Consider the following 18,366-nt stretch of genomic DNA (forward strand, 5'->3'; position numbering starts at 1 on the left):
TTTTATTATGTAAATAGATAGACAAATTTGTCGGCTCTGTCTCTTAGAGAAATAAAGCCTTCTGGAAGTAGTCTGGTGTCAACTTAAACAAACAGTTGTAAAGTTCAAACTCATTTCGTTAACAAAGTATATAAATTTTTTTGGTAAATCAAATTATATAATTTATATTATACATCTGTATATAATTGCTCTTAAATCTATAAAAGATTATTTTTGTAGCCAAAAAAAAAAAAAAAAAAAAACTATAAAGATTATATTTGAGGACGTTGAATTTCTCAATCCAAATTCTTGTACATGGTACAGTCTTGGGAAAACAGACTTTATTGCTTCCTACCAATATCTACCTGCCAAAACCCAAAAACCATCCTTCTTGTTCTGCCTTCATATCATATTCATATGTTTCACAGGCAAAGCCAAGCAAACGAAGAAAAGTAAGCTACTTTTTCCTTTCTTTTTGTTTATTTGTATAGTTCTTGCTCGTTTATATCAATTTTTTTTTATCTGCATAATTTATTCTCTCGCTCTCTCTCTCTCTCTCTCTCTCTCTCCTGGTTTTCCTGCCTTTTTTTTTTTTTTTTTGGGCTTGTTTTCTCATCTGGGATTTCTTCAATTTTCATGTCCTCTGTGTTTAACTCCCTTTTTGTCATCTTGGTGAGGGCTGAATTTCATTCCCATATTTATTTTTTTTTTAAAAAAATTTTCCCTGCTTTTTTGCTTGTGATTCTTTTCTGAGTTTCCTTCAGTTTTCATTTCCTGTATTTGGCCTTTTTGTCATCTTGTACTGTATTGAAATTCCATTCCCATTTTCCACATGCTTTTTTGCTTGTAGTCTCTTCTGTAGTTTTACTTCTATTTTCGTTTACTGTGTTTGGTTCTGTTTCAGCTTGGTCAAAATTCAATTTCCATTTCCATTTTCCACATTCTACATTCTCTTCCGATTTGCTGTTCCACATGTGATTTGTGGCTTCAATTTTCATTATTATTATTTTTTTTTGTTTGTATTATTCTCTCTTTACCAACTTTTGAATTTTCTTTATTTTCGTTTTCTTTCTATCTTCAATCCATTTTGCATCTGATGATTTCCTTATTTGGTTTCTTTGTCTGTTTAGTCAGTCTTCTGTACCTTTCTGTAATGCATCCCCCCCCCTCCGCTCCCCGCGGGGCCCTCTTTTAAAGCAGTCATTTATTTTTGACTTTGATTTTACTGATATTCAAACTTTTACTCATATTGGTATTTCCTAATGGTTCTCCACCCACCTAAAGAATGCTGATACTTTCCATATTTCATTGAAAATTAAATGTAGTCTTTTTTGTCAAAACTGTTACGATTTGCAGCCAAGAGATTTCAAATTTGGATCTAAGGAGTTGCTGTAGAAGTCTAAATGCAATGAAGTGTTTCTACTATTTCAAGGATAGAGGAAGGAGCAGGGAACGAAGATCAGCACCAGAGTTGAAAGAGAGAAAGAAATCTGATTGTTCAGCAGGTGATAGGATCACGAAGTCTTCCTGCTCAGCAAATTCTCCACGTGGAATACCGGAATTATATGAGGAGAAAGCGCATAATTTGCGGGTATTCACCTTTGCTGAGCTCAGAAATGCAACTCATAATTTCAGTAGGCTGCTTAAAATTGGGGAAGGTGGATTTGGGAGTGTCTACAAAGGTTCAATTAAGCCTGCTGATGGCAACGGCGAACAGGTCGTTGTCGCCATTAAAAAGCTTAACAAGGATGGGTTGCAGGTAAGGATTTCAATCTTCTTCCTTTACCTAAAGCTATCATTTTGTAAGTTAATCTTTATTGTATTGTGGACTGCATTAAAAACTTTATTAGTTGGGAGTATTTTCTATGGATAAAAACGTTCTATTTTTATAACTTTCTTAGAAATTCTTCCTCTCTTTATCTTTTAGTAATTTCCATGCTTTAAGCCATTCATTAAAAGAGGCTTACTAATCAAAATGATTTACAACTGCTACTTTGCCTTATTCGACTAGTGGTGAGAAACAATTGCAGGAGAGTCACTGTGACTATGAACTCAACTTGGTCATTTTTTTGTTTTCTGTGGAGGATGATATCCATAGTGAACATAGGACTTTAAGTGATATGGATATTCCTTTGTGGGCCATAGTTTCTTTCCCGAGCACCTCCTTACTTAGAACTTCACCTTTCTGGCTATTGCTGATTATTTATGGAGCTTTTGTGGACCATTCAGGGGTTTCTGCCAATGACTTCCATGGTTTCCATTTGATTATTTCAGCTTGCGTTTGATTTGAATGAGATTGTCAAGTGAAACAAATGAGAAATCTCAGAAGTTTCTTTGCTAAAACTTCTTTTGTAAACTGATGCATTTTTGTTCCCTCTGGAAAGTAACTTTGTAGATAATGTTTTGGATTGTGTTTACGTAAGCACTTGACAATCACTATACTTTTTTTCTGCTATTTTCTTTAAGTGCACAATTTGTTATATGTACATGGTTGTGCATCGCACACATTCTGCTGTTGAGAAACATGTTTTCTCCTTTTGGACGCTTCTTTCTTGAGTGATGAACCGGCTTGTGCTTTTTCTATACGAGTCTTCTTTCTTTCTCAATTTTTTTCTCCTTTTTTGTTTCAAAATTTCTGAGAACTGTTTCTGACATATGTCTGTCACTCATGCAGGGTCACAAACAATGGGTAGCAGAAGTTCAATTTCTTGGTGTTGTGGAGCACCCAAATCTTGTCAAACTCATAGGATACTGTGCTATGGATGGAGAAAGAGGGATCCAAAGACTACTTGTCTATGAGTATATGCCAAACAGAAGTTTAGAAGATCATCTTTTCAATAAAGCATATGCAGCTCTTCCCTGGGAAAAAAGATTAGAGATAGTGCTTGGAGCGGCTGAAGGATTGGCTTATTTGCATGAAGGATTAGAAGTTCAGGTTTTTCTCAATATTCTGTACTAGCTTTTTTAAAGACATTTATAAAACAACAATTTTTTTTTTCTTTTGCATAAAATTAGTTTTTTTGAAATCCCAGATCCCATTAGTGCACAATGCCTCCATGCATTGAGCTTGCCCTTCACAAACAACTTGATGGTATATGCCATCCCATCCAAGTGTCCCTGGTCTATCATCACCTATGAAAAAAAAAAAAAAAAATGTATCATCACCTATGAAAAAAAAAATGTTGCAGATTAGTTTTCCAGCAGGACCATACTGGTAAAGATTTACAATGATCTCCAAGATCCAAACATCTATATTCCTTCTTCGATTATTCTACAGGAGAGCTTTGTGTTGAAACTCTGATAAAATTTGATACCCTTTGAGGTCAATTTTGATTGTAGTGCATCATAACAGCTGCCTGCAATTAAAACACAAATATAATTTTTGTTGGAAGTGAAAATTTTCGAACTTTTATATTTGGTCATTCTACTTGATCATATGTTCTGTTGCAGTAGATTTTTTGTTAGTATTCAAGTTCTGTGCTCGTCATTATTGACCTGTTTTTCTTATCTAAATGTTCAAGGTGATATATCGGGATTTTAAGTCGTCCAATGTTCTATTGGATGAGAATTTCAGACCAAAGCTGTCAGACTTTGGACTCGCTAGAGAAGGGCCAATGGCAGGGCATACTCATGTTTCAACTGCAGTAAGTATTTTATTGCCTTTATTTTCCATTTGTATGTTGCATGTGGATTGTTTAGACGCATACTCTAGTATCATGAAGAAAATGACATTATATTTATCGTTAATAGTTAAAAGTTTATGAATAGGAAATTGGGAGACAGCAAAATATGTTCCAAGACTGACAAATTTAGAGAAAGAAACCATTACAAAGTACTGATTAATATAGCAGTGCTGATAGAAAATTTTTATCCGATCAGGTAGTTGGAACGTACGGATATGCTGCTCCAGATTACATCGAAACAGGCCATCTCACTGCAAAGAGTGATGTCTGGAGTTTTGGTGTTGTGTTGTATGAGGTTCTCACTGGCAGGCGATCATTGGAGAGAAATCGACCAAGGACAGAGCAGAAACTTTTGGAATGGGTTAAACAGTTCCCTCCTGATAGCAAAAAGTTTAGCTTGATAATGGATCCACGACTTGAAAGCCAGTATTCTTCTAGTGCAGCCAGAAAAATTGCCAAGTTAGCCGACAACTGCCTGTTAAAGAGTGCGAAAGATCGACCGACGATGAGTCTAGTGGTAGAGACATTGAAGCATATTATGCAAGTTCCAGAAGATGGAAACTCAGCTGAGAATGAGATAAGTCCTGAGTCCATCGAAAACAACCAGATTGACTCAGAAACAAAGCCAAGGCGAGTAGAAACCACAGAATCATGGAAAAGAAGGATGACACACCTGGAAAAGCTGGGTGAGCAAGTGGAGAGTGCTAGCAGAAGAAGATTCATGATCATGCAGAGAGCCAAAGTTACTTGATAGTAGCAATTTCCACAGCACAGTTTCATTTCAATTGGGTTTATGCTATGGACCTATGGCTTCTTTCTGAGACAAATATGGAAATTGCTACATGTAAAAGAACCATGGATTGTTTGGTTGATGACCCTGCACTTGAAAATGGAACTTCTATGGATTTGATGTGCAGGCTTTGTAAAGATGGTAGGCCGTTACTATGTATAGTTGTAATGAGAATTTGTTAGGTTCTTTATTCTCTTTTTCTCTTAATTGGTGCTTCATCATATGTCAATCTCATAAACTTAGAATTACCAATATATATATATGTATGTATATGAAATAATATTTCATTTACAAGATTAAGAGAAAAAGAATGACGTGCGAAAGCATGCTTTTCACCCTTCACTATGTCCGTCTTATTGGTTAGAAAATGTTGCTCGCTTAAATAGCAAATGATGCAGAACTATTGTAATTGGGTGCAATAAAATTAATTTATTAAGAAAAAGTAATGTATCACATCGCACATCAAGAAAAGCATGCAAGAAAATACTAGTAAGCCTTAAATACAATGTATAACCCATTCACTAGACGAGGTGGAAAAAGGTATCCTGGGTCCTCTGTTCCTACTGATTGATGATGACTATTATGAGGTGTTTGTGCAGGGTAATATAACAATAAGATTAAATTAGTAGAGTGGTAATAGACCTAGAGTTTTTGCAAAACACTTAAGCAAGTCTGGTATCTAATCAGAAAGTTAAATTATGAAAAATATAATCGAAGAGAAATATTAACATTCTCATAAACAATGATAGGTCTCAAACTCACAATTTACAGTGTCAATAATTTGCAGCAACTCTGTGGCTATACAAAAGATAAGGTTACAACCTATCAAAATATTTTTCTGCCAATGAACTACAGTAACCACCCTGTTCGGCCTGTAATAAAACAAAGGAATGCACTCGGTAAGAGATCCAAGCCCCAAGTAAATGAAAAGATGAAATATTAGTGAAGAGTAGTTGAGTTTTACTACTAAAAAAAATAAGGCCTCCATTTTACCTTGAAAGAGAAACTATCAGCAGTCATGTTCATTGTCAGTCCTAGGTTCTTGTCAAGAGACAAACAAGCCTACTGCTGTTGATTGATTATCATGGAGCAAAGTTATAATCCACTCAGTGGCCTGATGTATCATATCTCTACATATCAAGCAATTTGACTTGGAGTTGCTTTCAAATGAACTACAGTGTATGATGTACACCAGTTGTTTCTATTATACATTAAAGTACACTGGAGAAATGCTGGTTGCCTAAACAATTTCCAGGAAAGAAGGTGAGCACCAAGGGGTAATTCCATAAGAACCAAAAAAACCAACTCAAAAACGGATCATCCTTACATGTTAGAGATTGGCAGGTTTTTACAGTTTACATCCAACTACTTCAATTTCAATTACCTGGAGGGTTCCGATTTATAGAGGTACATAACATCAAAACAACTGCAGACTGTTGCATCTTTTGTCATATCATCAGCCTCACTTCTCTTTTCCTCTAGTTACCATTGCTTTTCGTCTTTTTTTCACTTCTTTCCACGTGCAGTAACAAATATCTGTAAAAAGTCAAAACCACTTCAACCAAGCTTCTTTTCTCTCATTACCCCACTGCGGCTACTTGTACATCATTGCTCCAATTGCATAAAAAATTCGCAACCGGAACAATATTCACTCGTGTTACATGGTGCTAAACAACAAGAACTGAAGTGCTAAATCAATGGCAACTCAACTTACAACCCGCTAAAACCACTGCAATTGGTTTAAGAGGATTCTAGCTTATTTCTCTGTAAGGTTGATTTCTACCAAAATAATCATATGTAATGTGCATGAGAGAATCCAGAAACATGCTTTTTCCAGATGGATCTTTTGAATTTAAAGCAATTTTTTGTTTATTGTAATAAGCCCTATCTAGTATTCTAGCAGTAATTTCGTCAAAATCAATGGAAATCTCCCTCAACTTCTGTCCCCACATCAAGGCCCTCTCAGGCATCCCCTGGCTGCAGAAGTGTGACAACAATATATTCGTAGTAACTACATTTGGAGTGATGGCCATCTTAAGCAATTTTGCAGTTAAAATCAAAGCACAATCCATTATGTCTCCACAGATACTATTTATCATGGTGTTGTATGTTACTGTGTTCGGAACAACACCTGCCGAAACAAGTTCATTCAGTATCATAACAGCTTGTTTTATTTTCCGACTGCTACAAAAACCATGGATGCATATATTATAGGTTGTGATATCTGGGTCCCATCCACAGGCATACATTTTATTCACTAATTCCTCAGCACTAATCATGTCAAGTGCTTTGCAATAACCCCCAATTAAAGTGTTATAAGTAACAATATCTGGAGTCAACCCGGTCCGATACATGTAATCAATTGCAAACTTCATTCCTCCCTGCTTACAGTACCCATTAATGATAATATTGGCGGTAAAGATATCTGGTAGAAGACCCTTTTGCCACATCTCTTTCTCTAATTTCAATGCCTTGTTCAGCATCCCACTGTTACAATACCCACAAATTAAAGAATTATATGAAAAATTATTAGGGACAAATTCCCTTCTCGACATCTCTGAAAACTTGTTAAATGCCTCGTCCATCAAACCTGCTTTAGAGAGTCCATTAATATAGGCTGCAAAGGCAATAGCATCAGGAAAAATTCCTCTTACTTTCATCTCATGCCATAAACTTTGTGCCCCACCCAAGTCCCCTATCCCCAAATATCCATCCAAAAGCACTGTGAAAGCCACTTTGTTAATAGAAAAACCATTCTCTATCATCATACACAATTCTTCTCTGGCCTCACTTAGCCTCCCATTCTTGGACAAAACCATAAGCAAAGAACTACATGTCAAAGATGATGGCATGAAACCAAATTTAATCATAATTCTATAGGCCTTATAGGCTTTTTCTTCCAATCCTGCCCTGCTATAAGCTGCAATAATTGAATTGAAAGCAACCACAGTTAGAGGAAATCCTTTCTCCAGCATATTCTCTAAACGTTCCAAGGCTTTATCCAATTGACCTGCCCAACACAAACGTGCAACTGAAATATCACATAATGAACTATCGGGAAACAATCCAGATACGGATAAATCCTCTAACAACCTATCTGCATCCTCTTCCCTTCCATACTTGTAATGACCAGCAAGCAAGATATTAAATGTTATGCTGTCAGGAGATATACCCTTGCTCCTCATTTCTTCAAAAAGAATTTTTGCCTGACCAATTTCTCTTGCCTTAACATATCCATCCATCATGGTATTGTATATTGCAGCATTTATAGAAACACCCTCATCAAGGATTTCATCAAATAACTTCCTCGCTTCCACTACTTTTCCCTCCTTGCATAAGGCACTTATGAGTGTATTATACGTAACTGTGCTCGGTTTACAACCACTTAGAATCATGACACGCTTCCACTCAAAAGCATTTGAAGTCTGCCCCCTCAAGCAATTAGCGTTGATCACAATGTTATAACCAAAAACATCAGGTTTGCACCTGAATTTTTCCATCACATGCAACAAACTCTCTCCAATTCTAAGACATCCTTTTCGACAAAACCCAAGAATTAATGTATTAAACACATAATTGGATGGTCTAGGCCCCTTGCGGACTATATCCCTAAACAACTTCCACACGCTACCATAATCACCAATTCTAAGCAACAGCTTAAATGTAATCACAATTGCTGTTGCACTCGGTCTCATTCCTGCCACCCTCATTTTACCCAAAACATCCAATGCCTCAGTAACCATTTCCGCATTCAAGAAACACCGCATAAGCGTATCGAGGACAGAAAAATCAGACTCGTACTCAAAGTGACCTGCCCACATAAATTCCACCAATTCTCTACTTCTACACACTCCAATCCTCTTCATCACACAAGAAACAACATCTTGTGAGAGGTACCGAAGATGCTGCGCAGCCAAAACATGCGCGGTGATGCAACAGGACCTTACAATCTCAACAGAGTCATCCCTAAACACGAATTTAAAGAATGCAAAAGCGGTCTCTCGGTTCTCCAATAGTGTAATGATCTTAGCAAGAAGGAATGGGCAAAATTCTCTAGAAAATCCCATCAAGACATGATTTTGAGGGTGTTTGATTATCTTAGACAATCCAACAGTTATTCTACGACGCTCATTAGGGTTCACAGAGCAAAAAGAATTCGAGTTGGAATAAGCAAGAGGCAAAAACTGAGTTAAATGATCAAAGCTCTGGGAGCTTTGGGAGAAGTTAAGGCTGTGATAATGTACCTGAAGAGTGTTGTGAAGACGACGCCGCATTGCCGGACATGAGGCAGTCGCCGGAGATCGTCGGTTTCTGGCCAAATGTGGAGCTGGATTTGGGGCTTTGGGGGACAATGGCGAGGGGAGAGGGAAGAAAGCAAATGGAAGAGCCAAACGAGGCATTTGGAATGCGGGTCGGGTTGGTTATTAAATGACTTGTTGTGGACCGAACTTTTGTGGCCCAAATATCCCAGCTTCGTTAAGATCAGTTTGAGCTCGATACCATTTTTCATGTAAACAGAAATAAGTATTTCTAATTTTCCTTTTTTTTCTTTTTTTAGCTTTTTTATTTGGGGTTGTAAGCCAACAAAAAAGTCAGTGAAGATTGATACTCAGTTACAAAAACTAATTCAGGATCTCTTGAGTGAAAAAAAATATAAGATTTTATCATCATGTTGTCTCTTAAAAGATCTAGTCCTACCTTTTAGTAAAATATGTAAATAGGAAAAATATTTATGATAAGATTTTGGATTATTGTAATTTTGTATTTTGTGCTATGTACATTTCATTAACTTTTTCATGCCACCTTAGTCTCGATGATACAATTTAAACTTTGTTTTTTTTTTTTTTTTTTTTTTTTTTTTTTTCCATACGATTTTAGTCCATTGTAATCTTAATATTACTAATATCAAATATAGGCTACTTAACCACTATTTTATATGGTTTACTCAAACAAAATTAGTATACATAATTGCATCTCATCCGAAAACTCTATTGGCGCATAATTATCGTATTTTATGTTTAAGAATATCATTAATATCTTTGAATGGTATTCAAAATATATTATTTGGCAGTCCTAATGTTAATTTTAATAGTTCATTTTTATAAATTTAAACCATTGAGGTTTATTTTATCATTTTTTTTCTTGGTAATAAGGTTTATTTTATCATTGTTTAAATTATATGTTATGAGTATTACCCAACAAAAGTTATATGTTATGACTAAAGGGAGGACCCAGTTTCAGCTTTAGCAACCGAGAGGGTTTGCATAAATTATTAACCAAAATTACAAATTTTAATTTATATGGACATATTCCTTGTTAGTCTTGTGTGCTCGTGATGATCAATTTTTCATCTTCTAAATAAAGGTTTTCAAAACAATTATTTTTTTATGCTTGAAGGTTTCCAAAACAATTCTTATTCAATTAGAAGCATCTTTTTAATCATGAGGAAACTTCTTGTAGATACATCAACAGTCATAAGTTTTTTTTTTTTTTCTTTTGCTATAATCAATAGTCATAAGTTTCAACCAAAAGATATATATACAATTATACATGATCTTAAATAAATTTTATAACTATGATAATTGGAAATTTATTTTGTAATAAACAATTCATTTTACTTGATAACCTCACCGCTTCATACTGATATACAGTTCACAATTAATTTATGTTAGTATACATAAAACACAAATTTAACCGGAGAAAAGAAAACCAATTGGCTTACATAATAAATAAGAAATAAGATTTCACTATAACAATAAGTAATTGGACCAAAAAAAAAAAAAAAAAAAAAAAACAATAATGAAAGTACCCATGACCAAAATTGTATTCAGCCTCGAAATCAACATCACAGAGAAAAGAGACCCATGAGAAAAAATGAAATCCAAGGTTCTCTGAAACTTGAATGCCTCAGAATATTATGGAGAGCAGACAAAGATCATTACAAAATTACACAAATCCTCCTTTCCAAAGGACCCCTTATAAACATCCAAAAAAGTGAAAAATAAAAATAAAAATTCTCATATTGGGATTTCCTTTTCCTAACTCAGCAATCTTTTTGCCTCAAGACCACCACACCCTTTACAGATTCCCAAAACCCCAAATCCCCAAATCCCATCTTCCAACTAAATCGTTCCCCATCTTACCAAACATGGAAATTTCTATGTTCCTCCTCCTCCTTTTTCTTCATTCTTTTTTTCCTCAAGGACAGAAAGATTTATACTCTTTTTCACTTTTAGGTCGGGTCAAGCTACCACAAGAGTTCCTGTTTGCACAGTTTTGCTTGGGGTAGAGTTCTTGTTTGGGTCAGATTTTCTTAGCGCTCTGTTAGAAGAAGATAATTTCCAGCTCTTCTCTTTAGCTTCATCAATCTCAATTTGTTCTTGTCTGCACTCTTTGCTGCAGAATGGTGTGTTTCCCCTGAAAAAAATATTCCAATTTTAACGAATAGCCATCAGAATCTGATTGAATTGTTCATCACAGATCATAGCAAAGCAAAAAAGGGACATGAATTTGTACCCAAAAAAAATAAAAAATTGAATCTTTGCAGCTGGATAATGAAAAAGGAACAAACTTGGCATAAACCCAATTTGTTGATTTTCAAAACATACAAACTGGAAGAAAAATTCATGGAAACCAAAAATATTGTACAGAAGCAAATCTGGGTTCAAAGCTTCTAACCTGTACATGAAGATGTCTGTGTTGTATCCAAGTGGTTTTCTGCAAAGAAAACAAGCTTCAAGGAAGTGAGTCTCGTTTTGATGATCTTCATCTTCAGCGAAACGAAACATCCCGGTCCTCATATTGTAAAAGATAAAACTAAGAGAATCCGTTAAGCTCAGCCAAAAATTGGTGGCAAAGACGTTCTTCTTACAGGCTTTCTAGCAATGGAAGAAAATTGTATAAGTGAGGAGCTTGTGGGGGAGGAGAGCGATGGGTGGTGTGGTCATATATAGAGACTCATTTGGTAGACTTGGTGGAATCTGCTACTCTGCGAGTTTCGCTATAAGAATGGTCTTGCCCAATCAAAAATCTTGAAAGGGCCAAATACGTAACTTCACGACAAAAAGCTAGAACTTCTATTGGTTGGAAGAGAAAGATATTCTCACCAAGAGAGTACGTGAAAAATCACAAACAATTGCGTTGAGAGGTCTAATAATAAAAACCAGTGGCGGTTCCCCAGATTCCATGGGGTTTTCCATTGGGTTGAATCCATTGGCTGTTTGTTCATGCATCTCTTTCTTCAAATAGGTTTTGTGTTTAGGTACTCAGATATTTTTTATTAGCTTTTTGGTCCCCTTGGTGTTGGGTATTTCTTGTACATCCATAAAATTTTTCAACTTGTTTTTATTTTATTTACTAATAGTCTCTCAATAAATGTCTGTATTCATTTCCATGTTGTTATGAGAATCCAAAGGGACTTTTGAATAGCGTTTTGTAATAAGGTTTCCTTTATTGAACAAGCATATTACTATTAGGAAAAAGACAAGGGTTTTCCTAAATTCAATGTCTCTGGTCGAGGTTAAAATTGTTGAAGTTTAGGAAAGGAAAAAAAAAAAAAAAAAAAGGTAAATGGGAATGGAAATCATTTTATTATCAGTTCACATGCTTTTGCATGGTTAGGTTTAATAAGTAAGTCAATAGTATGGTATTCAAGGTAGTATTGATTTCTTTTCTCAAGAAAAAAGAAAAAAGTACTATTGATCTTGAACATTATTTTGTGTTTAAATATGAGCACACTAGGAAACATGAAAATAGAAAATTAGCAATATTATTCAGCAAAGATTATGAGGTATAAGGTTGTGTTGGACAACATTTTTAGAGAAGAAAAATCTAATGTGAGGAAATAGTTATTAGAATTTCAATGCTTTTAGAGTTGTAAACTTTTAGGAGTTACATAATATTAAATGTGGGAAAAAAAAAATTCTTTGAACCAATGGAAGGGGTTCCCGAATATTTAGTTAGGAATTTATTAGATTTTGCACAAACAAAGGAAAAAAATAAAAGATTAGGGCATCATTCATTTATGGTAAAAACAAAATTGTGGAAAAAGAAATAAACCAGCATAGCGCTTTTGCAAGAAAAAACGGAAGATATGTGGGCAAAAACAAAATATCAATAAATTTCTAGGACACATGTCAAAAAAGACACCAAAAAAGGGCATATGGTAATGAATTTCTTAAACCATCCTCAAAATCTAATCATAATTACAGAAACACCACCCTCATAAAGAGTTAACAAAACAAAGAGAAGGGCAGTGTTGTAGTTACACGCAATATAGGGGGACAATTTTGGTCTAAAAACGTGACGATCTCTCTGGAGCCCAGTCCATTATCATCCGTTACTTTCCAGAACTCTGAGGTGGGACCCAAAGCCCAATTAGAAAAACAAAACAACCAAATGGCGAAAGCGAAGCGTTGGAGCTGACTAGGAGTGGGACCCACAGGCCACTCCAGAAACCAACAAAACCATCGATGCGCGGGGGACCCACACCTGACTCATGACCATGCTGGCTCTACTCCCTAGGTCCTTGTCCCCCGGGCCCACAGAAGCTGCCCGCGTTCCCCGGTCAGCCACTCTTTTTACCGGCCCGTTACACGTGCGCACCCTTACTGTTCTCCAGCGCAGCGAGAAGGAATTATTAACACGTGCTACGTGGCGGCCCATTATTAAAAGATGGTCGATCTAAAATTTGTTCTATTTTCTTGGAGAAGCGATCACGGAAAACGAGGTCAGTTGTATCAACGGCGCAAGATGAGCCACGCTTTTGACCTTACTAATTAATAATTATTGAGGTTTTTTTTTTCCACTTGAAGTTTCCACACGTCGGACTCTTGGAGGAGGAGCTTGTGGTGGGGATTCTATTTTTATTTTATTTTTTGTCATTTTATTTCCAATTTAATAAAGGAAAGAATAAAAATTTGAATAAATACATAAATATTTTATGTTTGTTTTTGTGTTTTTGGGCCGGGCATCTAAGCATGAGTGATGCTATTGGTTGTGTGTTTTGTGGGCTTTGAAAAAACGCAATATTGTAGGTAGGATTTTAATTATATAATAATACAGAAAAATTAGTTAAAAAATGATTGAGCAATTATTTTATTTTATTTTTTTTTCTTCTTGTTATTGAGATATGTCGTCATAGAAGATTATTTATTTAGAGAATCAATCGCGCATTATTTTCGAAATTATATAGATTCTTTTAAAGAATTCTTAAATTTTGTTTTTTAATTATTTATTTCAAAATAATCACCAAAACGGTATTGGTAGATTATTTTCACTTTATTTTGGATGGGCTTTAGAACTTGAAGATATGTCGTTTGCTTTTGTAATTATGTGGGGAAAACTTATTTTCATCACATTGACTTGTAACTTACTTTCCCAAATATTTCAACAATGAAATGAGTACCAACTTTATTTTACTTTCTCTTGCAAACTAAACTAGAAAAACGTTTTACAATTTTATTTTCTAACGAAGATTATTCTTATCGGAGTTCACTATTTCAGTTTTTGGTTTTCACTTTTTTAAGTAATGGTTTTTTTTTCCCTTCAATTTTAATGTGCTTTTATTTCTGTCTTTTTATATCCTCATTTCATCTTTGTTTTCTCATGTTCATCTTCTCCCTAAGCTCCTTTTCCCTTTTCTTATTAGCTCCCTCTCCTCTATCTCATTAATCTCTATGGCTTTTAAAAAACAATTAAAATAAATAATAATAATAATAATAATAAAGGACAAGAAAATCAATTGCTATTTTATCTTCAATTGAGCAAAAAAGGGAGTGCCAAGTAGGCAAATACCAATCATGGATGACCAACTGGTTTTATAGGTATAGTTTTCATGGAGCCCACTAAAATTTATTCCCATACAACAGGCTCTGGAATGAAAGCGAAAGCAGGAATTCACATAAAAAGTACTGAAAATCAACCCTATTGTTTCTCCAAGTTTTTGCCAAGCTCTCTTGAAACATGATATAATTCAATGATTATTATGATCAATTCCACAAAAAGAACAAAATAGCAACACCAAAATATTTGGCTTCAGAAGACAAGTTTAAGTGTCAAATGAGGCAGCCTTAAAGATGCAACAAGTGAGATATTGACTGATGTAATGAGAACGCGAATCCAAAGGACTTCTACGACTAGCCTGTGAGAGCAGAGTTAAGGGCACTATGCACATCAACTCCAATTTGGGCCTCAGCTTTCTCCAAATCTGTTGAAGCCGAGCTCAGCTTCTGGGTGAATTCTGCAAGACCCTTCTGGACTAAGCTTGCATCGATTTGGTCAAGTGGAACAGCCTCCACAGCAATTATATCGGCATAAGAGTTAGCATGGATGAATGCAAAGCCACTGCTGATGAAATATTTTGTGGTGTCATTACCCTCATGAACTGAAAGGACCCCGGGCTTCAACTCTGCAATTGTTGCTACATGCCCAGGAAGAACACCCATATGCCCAGTTGTTGCTGGAATAATAACCATGTCAACCTGTCAACATAAGATTCATCAGAAGTAAGAAATGGTGGCTCATGATTTGCTTATGGGATTAACTTAGTCCTCCACATCAGCATTTCCAATTTCAAATATGCTGAAACTAGCACTGCAGTTTAATGAACGTGCAGGGAAAGTTTTTTTTTTTCGTTTGGTCTATGCACTCACCTAATCACTCCTAAGAATGTACTTTCGGTGAACATATGATATATAGCATAAAAAGGCTGAAAACTGGTTATTTTCCACAAAATTTCAATAGCACACCCTCGGCTATTATGTTATCTCATTAGATGCTACTGTAAAAAGGGTGCTTCTGTCCTGAACTTGCAATTTGAGCCACTTAGATACTATTACTTCCCTTCTTCTTTTCAAACTACAGAAAATATCTAAATTAACAGAAAGCACTTACAACACAGTTCATTTGCTTTCTCTGTTCTCAGTTGCACTGGGGTGATAAAATTTTATTCATCAATTGCGAGGACTGAAATAGTTTTACCAGAAGACTCATACAGGACTGACATTCTCTACTTCCAATGCAGGTTGAGGATGCTTGTGACAAACAGTAACCGGTTTCATTTTCTTCTTAACAAGACCTATTTTAGTACTAAATGCAACTTTTTCCCTACATGTCACAAGGATGATAGAACACTAACAATTTGGTAGCCGAAACAGAGGTGACACCAAATAAAAATGTTTTAACATACTCAAAATGTAATAAATTGTGGGACTGGTATCTATCAGTGTCTCATCAGACAAGCCAGACTTGCTTTACTCAAAAAACCAATGCTAATAAAATGTAGAATTTCTTTACGCTCTCAAGATGAAATCCATTGAGAATATGTAGTTGGGATATTATATTTTATCAATACAATCAAAACCAGATATTGCACTTAACCATAAGATCCTAATTATAATTCCACTCATATTACAACATGAAAATTAGCAGGACACCCCCACATATAAATCCTATATAGCATAAACAAATCTCAAAACATCAAAACGAAGAGGAAAATCAAACAACACAATTAAACGAAGACCAAAACCATAAGTATCTCCACTATAACCCACAACAAGAAGCAAATGATTGAATTAAAACGTGCTTATGCAAGATGACAACAAAACAGGAAAAACCAACAGTGTGATTGCCGAAATGGTAGTTTGATACAAAGTAAAAAGTCTAAAAAATTCAAACTTCGATGTAACGATATCCTAGGACCTATCAAACAAATAGACTAGCTTTACTCAAAACTAGACAAATAAAAAACCTCAAAATCTATGTAATGCAGACAAAATGTAGAATCCTTTCAGGCCAGCAAAATGAAATTCATAGCAAGTATGTAAAATGGAAAAGCTACATTTCATCAATGCAAACAAAATCAGATATTGCACTTAACCATAAGATCCTTTTTTACTTTCCCCCAGTTTAAATCATGAAACAAAGTAACACCAGACCCATATAAACCCTAAGTAGCATAAACCAAACCCCTAAAATACATTCACTAAGTCAAAACCAAATTCACAAGAAAGGAATGAAAGAACGAAGAAATTACCACAAACCCAACAAATCAACACCAAATTATTTCAACCTCACATTAAAAAAAAAAAAAAAAAGGGAAAAAAGGATATTGGAAAAACTACCTCTTTGGCCGAGAGCTCCGAAGCATAAGGAAGAACAAAGTTGACAGTGAGCTTGGAAGGTATGGAAGATGGCGTAGGAGGGCGAGGCTTCATAAAAGCTAGAGGAGTTTTTGGGGGATCTGTGTTCGGGACCACCTTCTTCCAAGCATCGACGAATGCCGAATCGGCGGTGGGATTTGCCGGAAGATCGGTAGAAAATGATCGAGCCCTGCCGGCGGAGATAATGGGACGGGCTAATAAAGAGGTGACTCGGCGGAACATGGTGGGAGAGAGAGGTTTGGTCGCTCGGAGCTCGCAAGGTCGGAGAGAGAGAGAGAGAGAGACGGAGACTGAGACCGAGAGAGAGAGAAAGAGTAAGAGGGCTTGATTTTTGTTATGTAATTTTAAGCGAACAAAGTAAATTTTGCCGTGAGAGATTTGTGAAAATGGAAGGGAGCTTGGATCCATTTTGTATTGTTGGGTAATTTTTGCCCCGACCCATTTTTCTTTGGAGGGCCAAAACAGGGAGGCCCGATTTTTCTCTTTGGAGATTTAAAAAATGGTCAAGTTCGTTTACTCTAATGAAAATTTAGAATTTTGGGATTTAAATTGATGTTTTAATGTAATTAAAAATAAAATCTGTATTTAAAGTTTATATTATTTAATTATTTTATGTTTATTGTATATGAAGAGACAGTCTCCACCTTTAATCTTATATTGTTAATAATATAATATATAATATATACATATATATATATATATATATATATATATATATATATATATATATATATTAAAATAGATGTACATTTTAATTTGTAGAAGATAAGGTTTTTACCAAACGAGAAATTAAGCAATAACATTACTCAAAATATTGTATCGATATCAATCTGTACCAAAAAATTCTTATTATATAAGAGTTTGATTGTGTTTGATCATGTGCATTATATATGGATTTCAGACTTTTTTTATGGTTAAAGTTTCAGTTTTTTCGAAATATTATTATGTAGAACTTATCGATACAAATTTATAAACTAACGGTGCATCAAATTTTAAATTATGATTAAAAATTTACAATTCTAAAATGTTTTAAATGTTAATATTATATCAGTATTTAAATCAGTATCTAATTTTTGTCTGCTAATGAAATGAAGGTCTATATATATTTTGGAAAGCATATCCTATAGTGAACAAACTTCAAAATGCCTATTTTGCTTCCTAAACCACATGAAACCACCCAAACCATCCTCCTCTCCCACATGAGTTGTTGGCATTCCTCCTTACACATGAAACCACCCAAACCATTATCTTCTCCCACATTAGTCGTTGGTATTCCTCCTTTCATTGTGCAATCTGAGATTCCATAAAAAATTTCTTCCAAATAAATTGAAATTTAATATCACCACCCATCCCATCTTGCCAACATCTCCACAAATTTTCAAGCTGGGAAGTCGTCGGATGTGTCGATGTAGAGGTTGGAAAGCTAGTGGGCTAGTGATGCTCCGATCATCATATTTCGACTACTTCCAAGTTGTATGGCCATCCTTGTCCATTGAATTTGGACTGCATGAGTTTGAATATGACTTCCATTTTGCCTAATTCCTAACCATTTGAGAAATATATCGGTTTAAAGTTTGGTCGAATTTTTCTGTCCATTTTTCGATCACCAGTAACTTCAACTAGGTAAGGTGAGTATACCATCACGTCACCTATTTTGTAGGTTTTCCATTGATATATGTTTTGTAAATTATTATTGAGTTTTGAGTAGTTAACCAAAATGGGTCAATTTGTGTCAATACTCGATAAAATGGGT

The 18,366-nt window shown here is 35.1% G+C and overlaps 4 protein-coding genes across 5 annotated transcripts; 1 reads left to right on the plus strand and 3 right to left on the minus strand.

Annotated features, from left to right (window-relative positions):
* Positions 1-202: 202 nt before the first annotated feature.
* LOC107431452 (probable serine/threonine-protein kinase PBL19) lies at positions 203-4,700 on the plus strand. The gene is made up of 5 exons (XM_016042362.4): positions 203-431; positions 1,336-1,738; positions 2,654-2,914; positions 3,501-3,623; positions 3,859-4,700. The coding sequence occupies exons 1-5, from the start codon at positions 295-297 to the stop codon at positions 4,411-4,413; spliced, it is 1,479 nt and encodes a 492-aa protein (XP_015897848.3). The 5' UTR covers positions 203-294; the 3' UTR covers positions 4,414-4,700.
* A 430-nt stretch (positions 4,701-5,130) lies between these two features.
* On the minus strand, positions 5,131-9,095 carry LOC107431442 (pentatricopeptide repeat-containing protein At5g39710). 2 transcript variants are annotated; one of them, XM_016042353.4, is made up of 3 exons: positions 5,837-9,095; positions 5,446-5,692; positions 5,131-5,324 (listed from the first exon to the last, which is right to left on the minus strand). In XM_016042353.4, the coding sequence occupies exon 1, from the start codon at positions 8,850-8,852 to the stop codon at positions 6,204-6,206; it is 2,649 nt and encodes an 882-aa protein (XP_015897839.3). In that variant the 5' UTR covers positions 8,853-9,095; the 3' UTR covers positions 5,131-5,324; positions 5,446-5,692; positions 5,837-6,203. The 2 variants fall into 2 exon arrangements, with proteins under 2 accessions (XP_015897839.3, XP_015897837.3); XM_016042351.4 differs by having other exon boundaries at positions 5,446-9,095.
* Positions 9,096-10,249: 1,154 nt separating this feature from the next.
* LOC107431453 (FCS-Like Zinc finger 3) lies at positions 10,250-11,386 on the minus strand. Its single transcript, XM_016042363.4, has 2 exons — positions 11,131-11,386; positions 10,250-10,869 (listed from the first exon to the last, which is right to left on the minus strand). The coding sequence occupies exons 1-2, from the start codon at positions 11,250-11,252 to the stop codon at positions 10,695-10,697; spliced, it is 297 nt and encodes a 98-aa protein (XP_015897849.3). The 5' UTR covers positions 11,253-11,386; the 3' UTR covers positions 10,250-10,694.
* A 2,944-nt stretch (positions 11,387-14,330) lies between these two features.
* Positions 14,331-16,979, minus strand: LOC107431463 (ATP synthase subunit delta', mitochondrial). Its single transcript, XM_016042377.4, has 2 exons — positions 16,575-16,979; positions 14,331-14,933 (listed from the first exon to the last, which is right to left on the minus strand). Exons 1-2 carry the CDS (start codon positions 16,833-16,835, stop codon positions 14,589-14,591), a joined length of 606 nt encoding a protein of 201 aa, XP_015897863.1. The 5' UTR covers positions 16,836-16,979; the 3' UTR covers positions 14,331-14,588.
* Positions 16,980-18,366: the final 1,387 nt, after the last annotated feature.

The sequence above is a fragment of the Ziziphus jujuba genome, chromosome 5 (assembly GCF_031755915.1).
Source record: "Ziziphus jujuba cultivar Dongzao chromosome 5, ASM3175591v1".
In the NCBI taxonomy this organism is placed as follows: Eukaryota; Viridiplantae; Streptophyta; class Magnoliopsida; order Rosales; family Rhamnaceae; genus Ziziphus; species Ziziphus jujuba.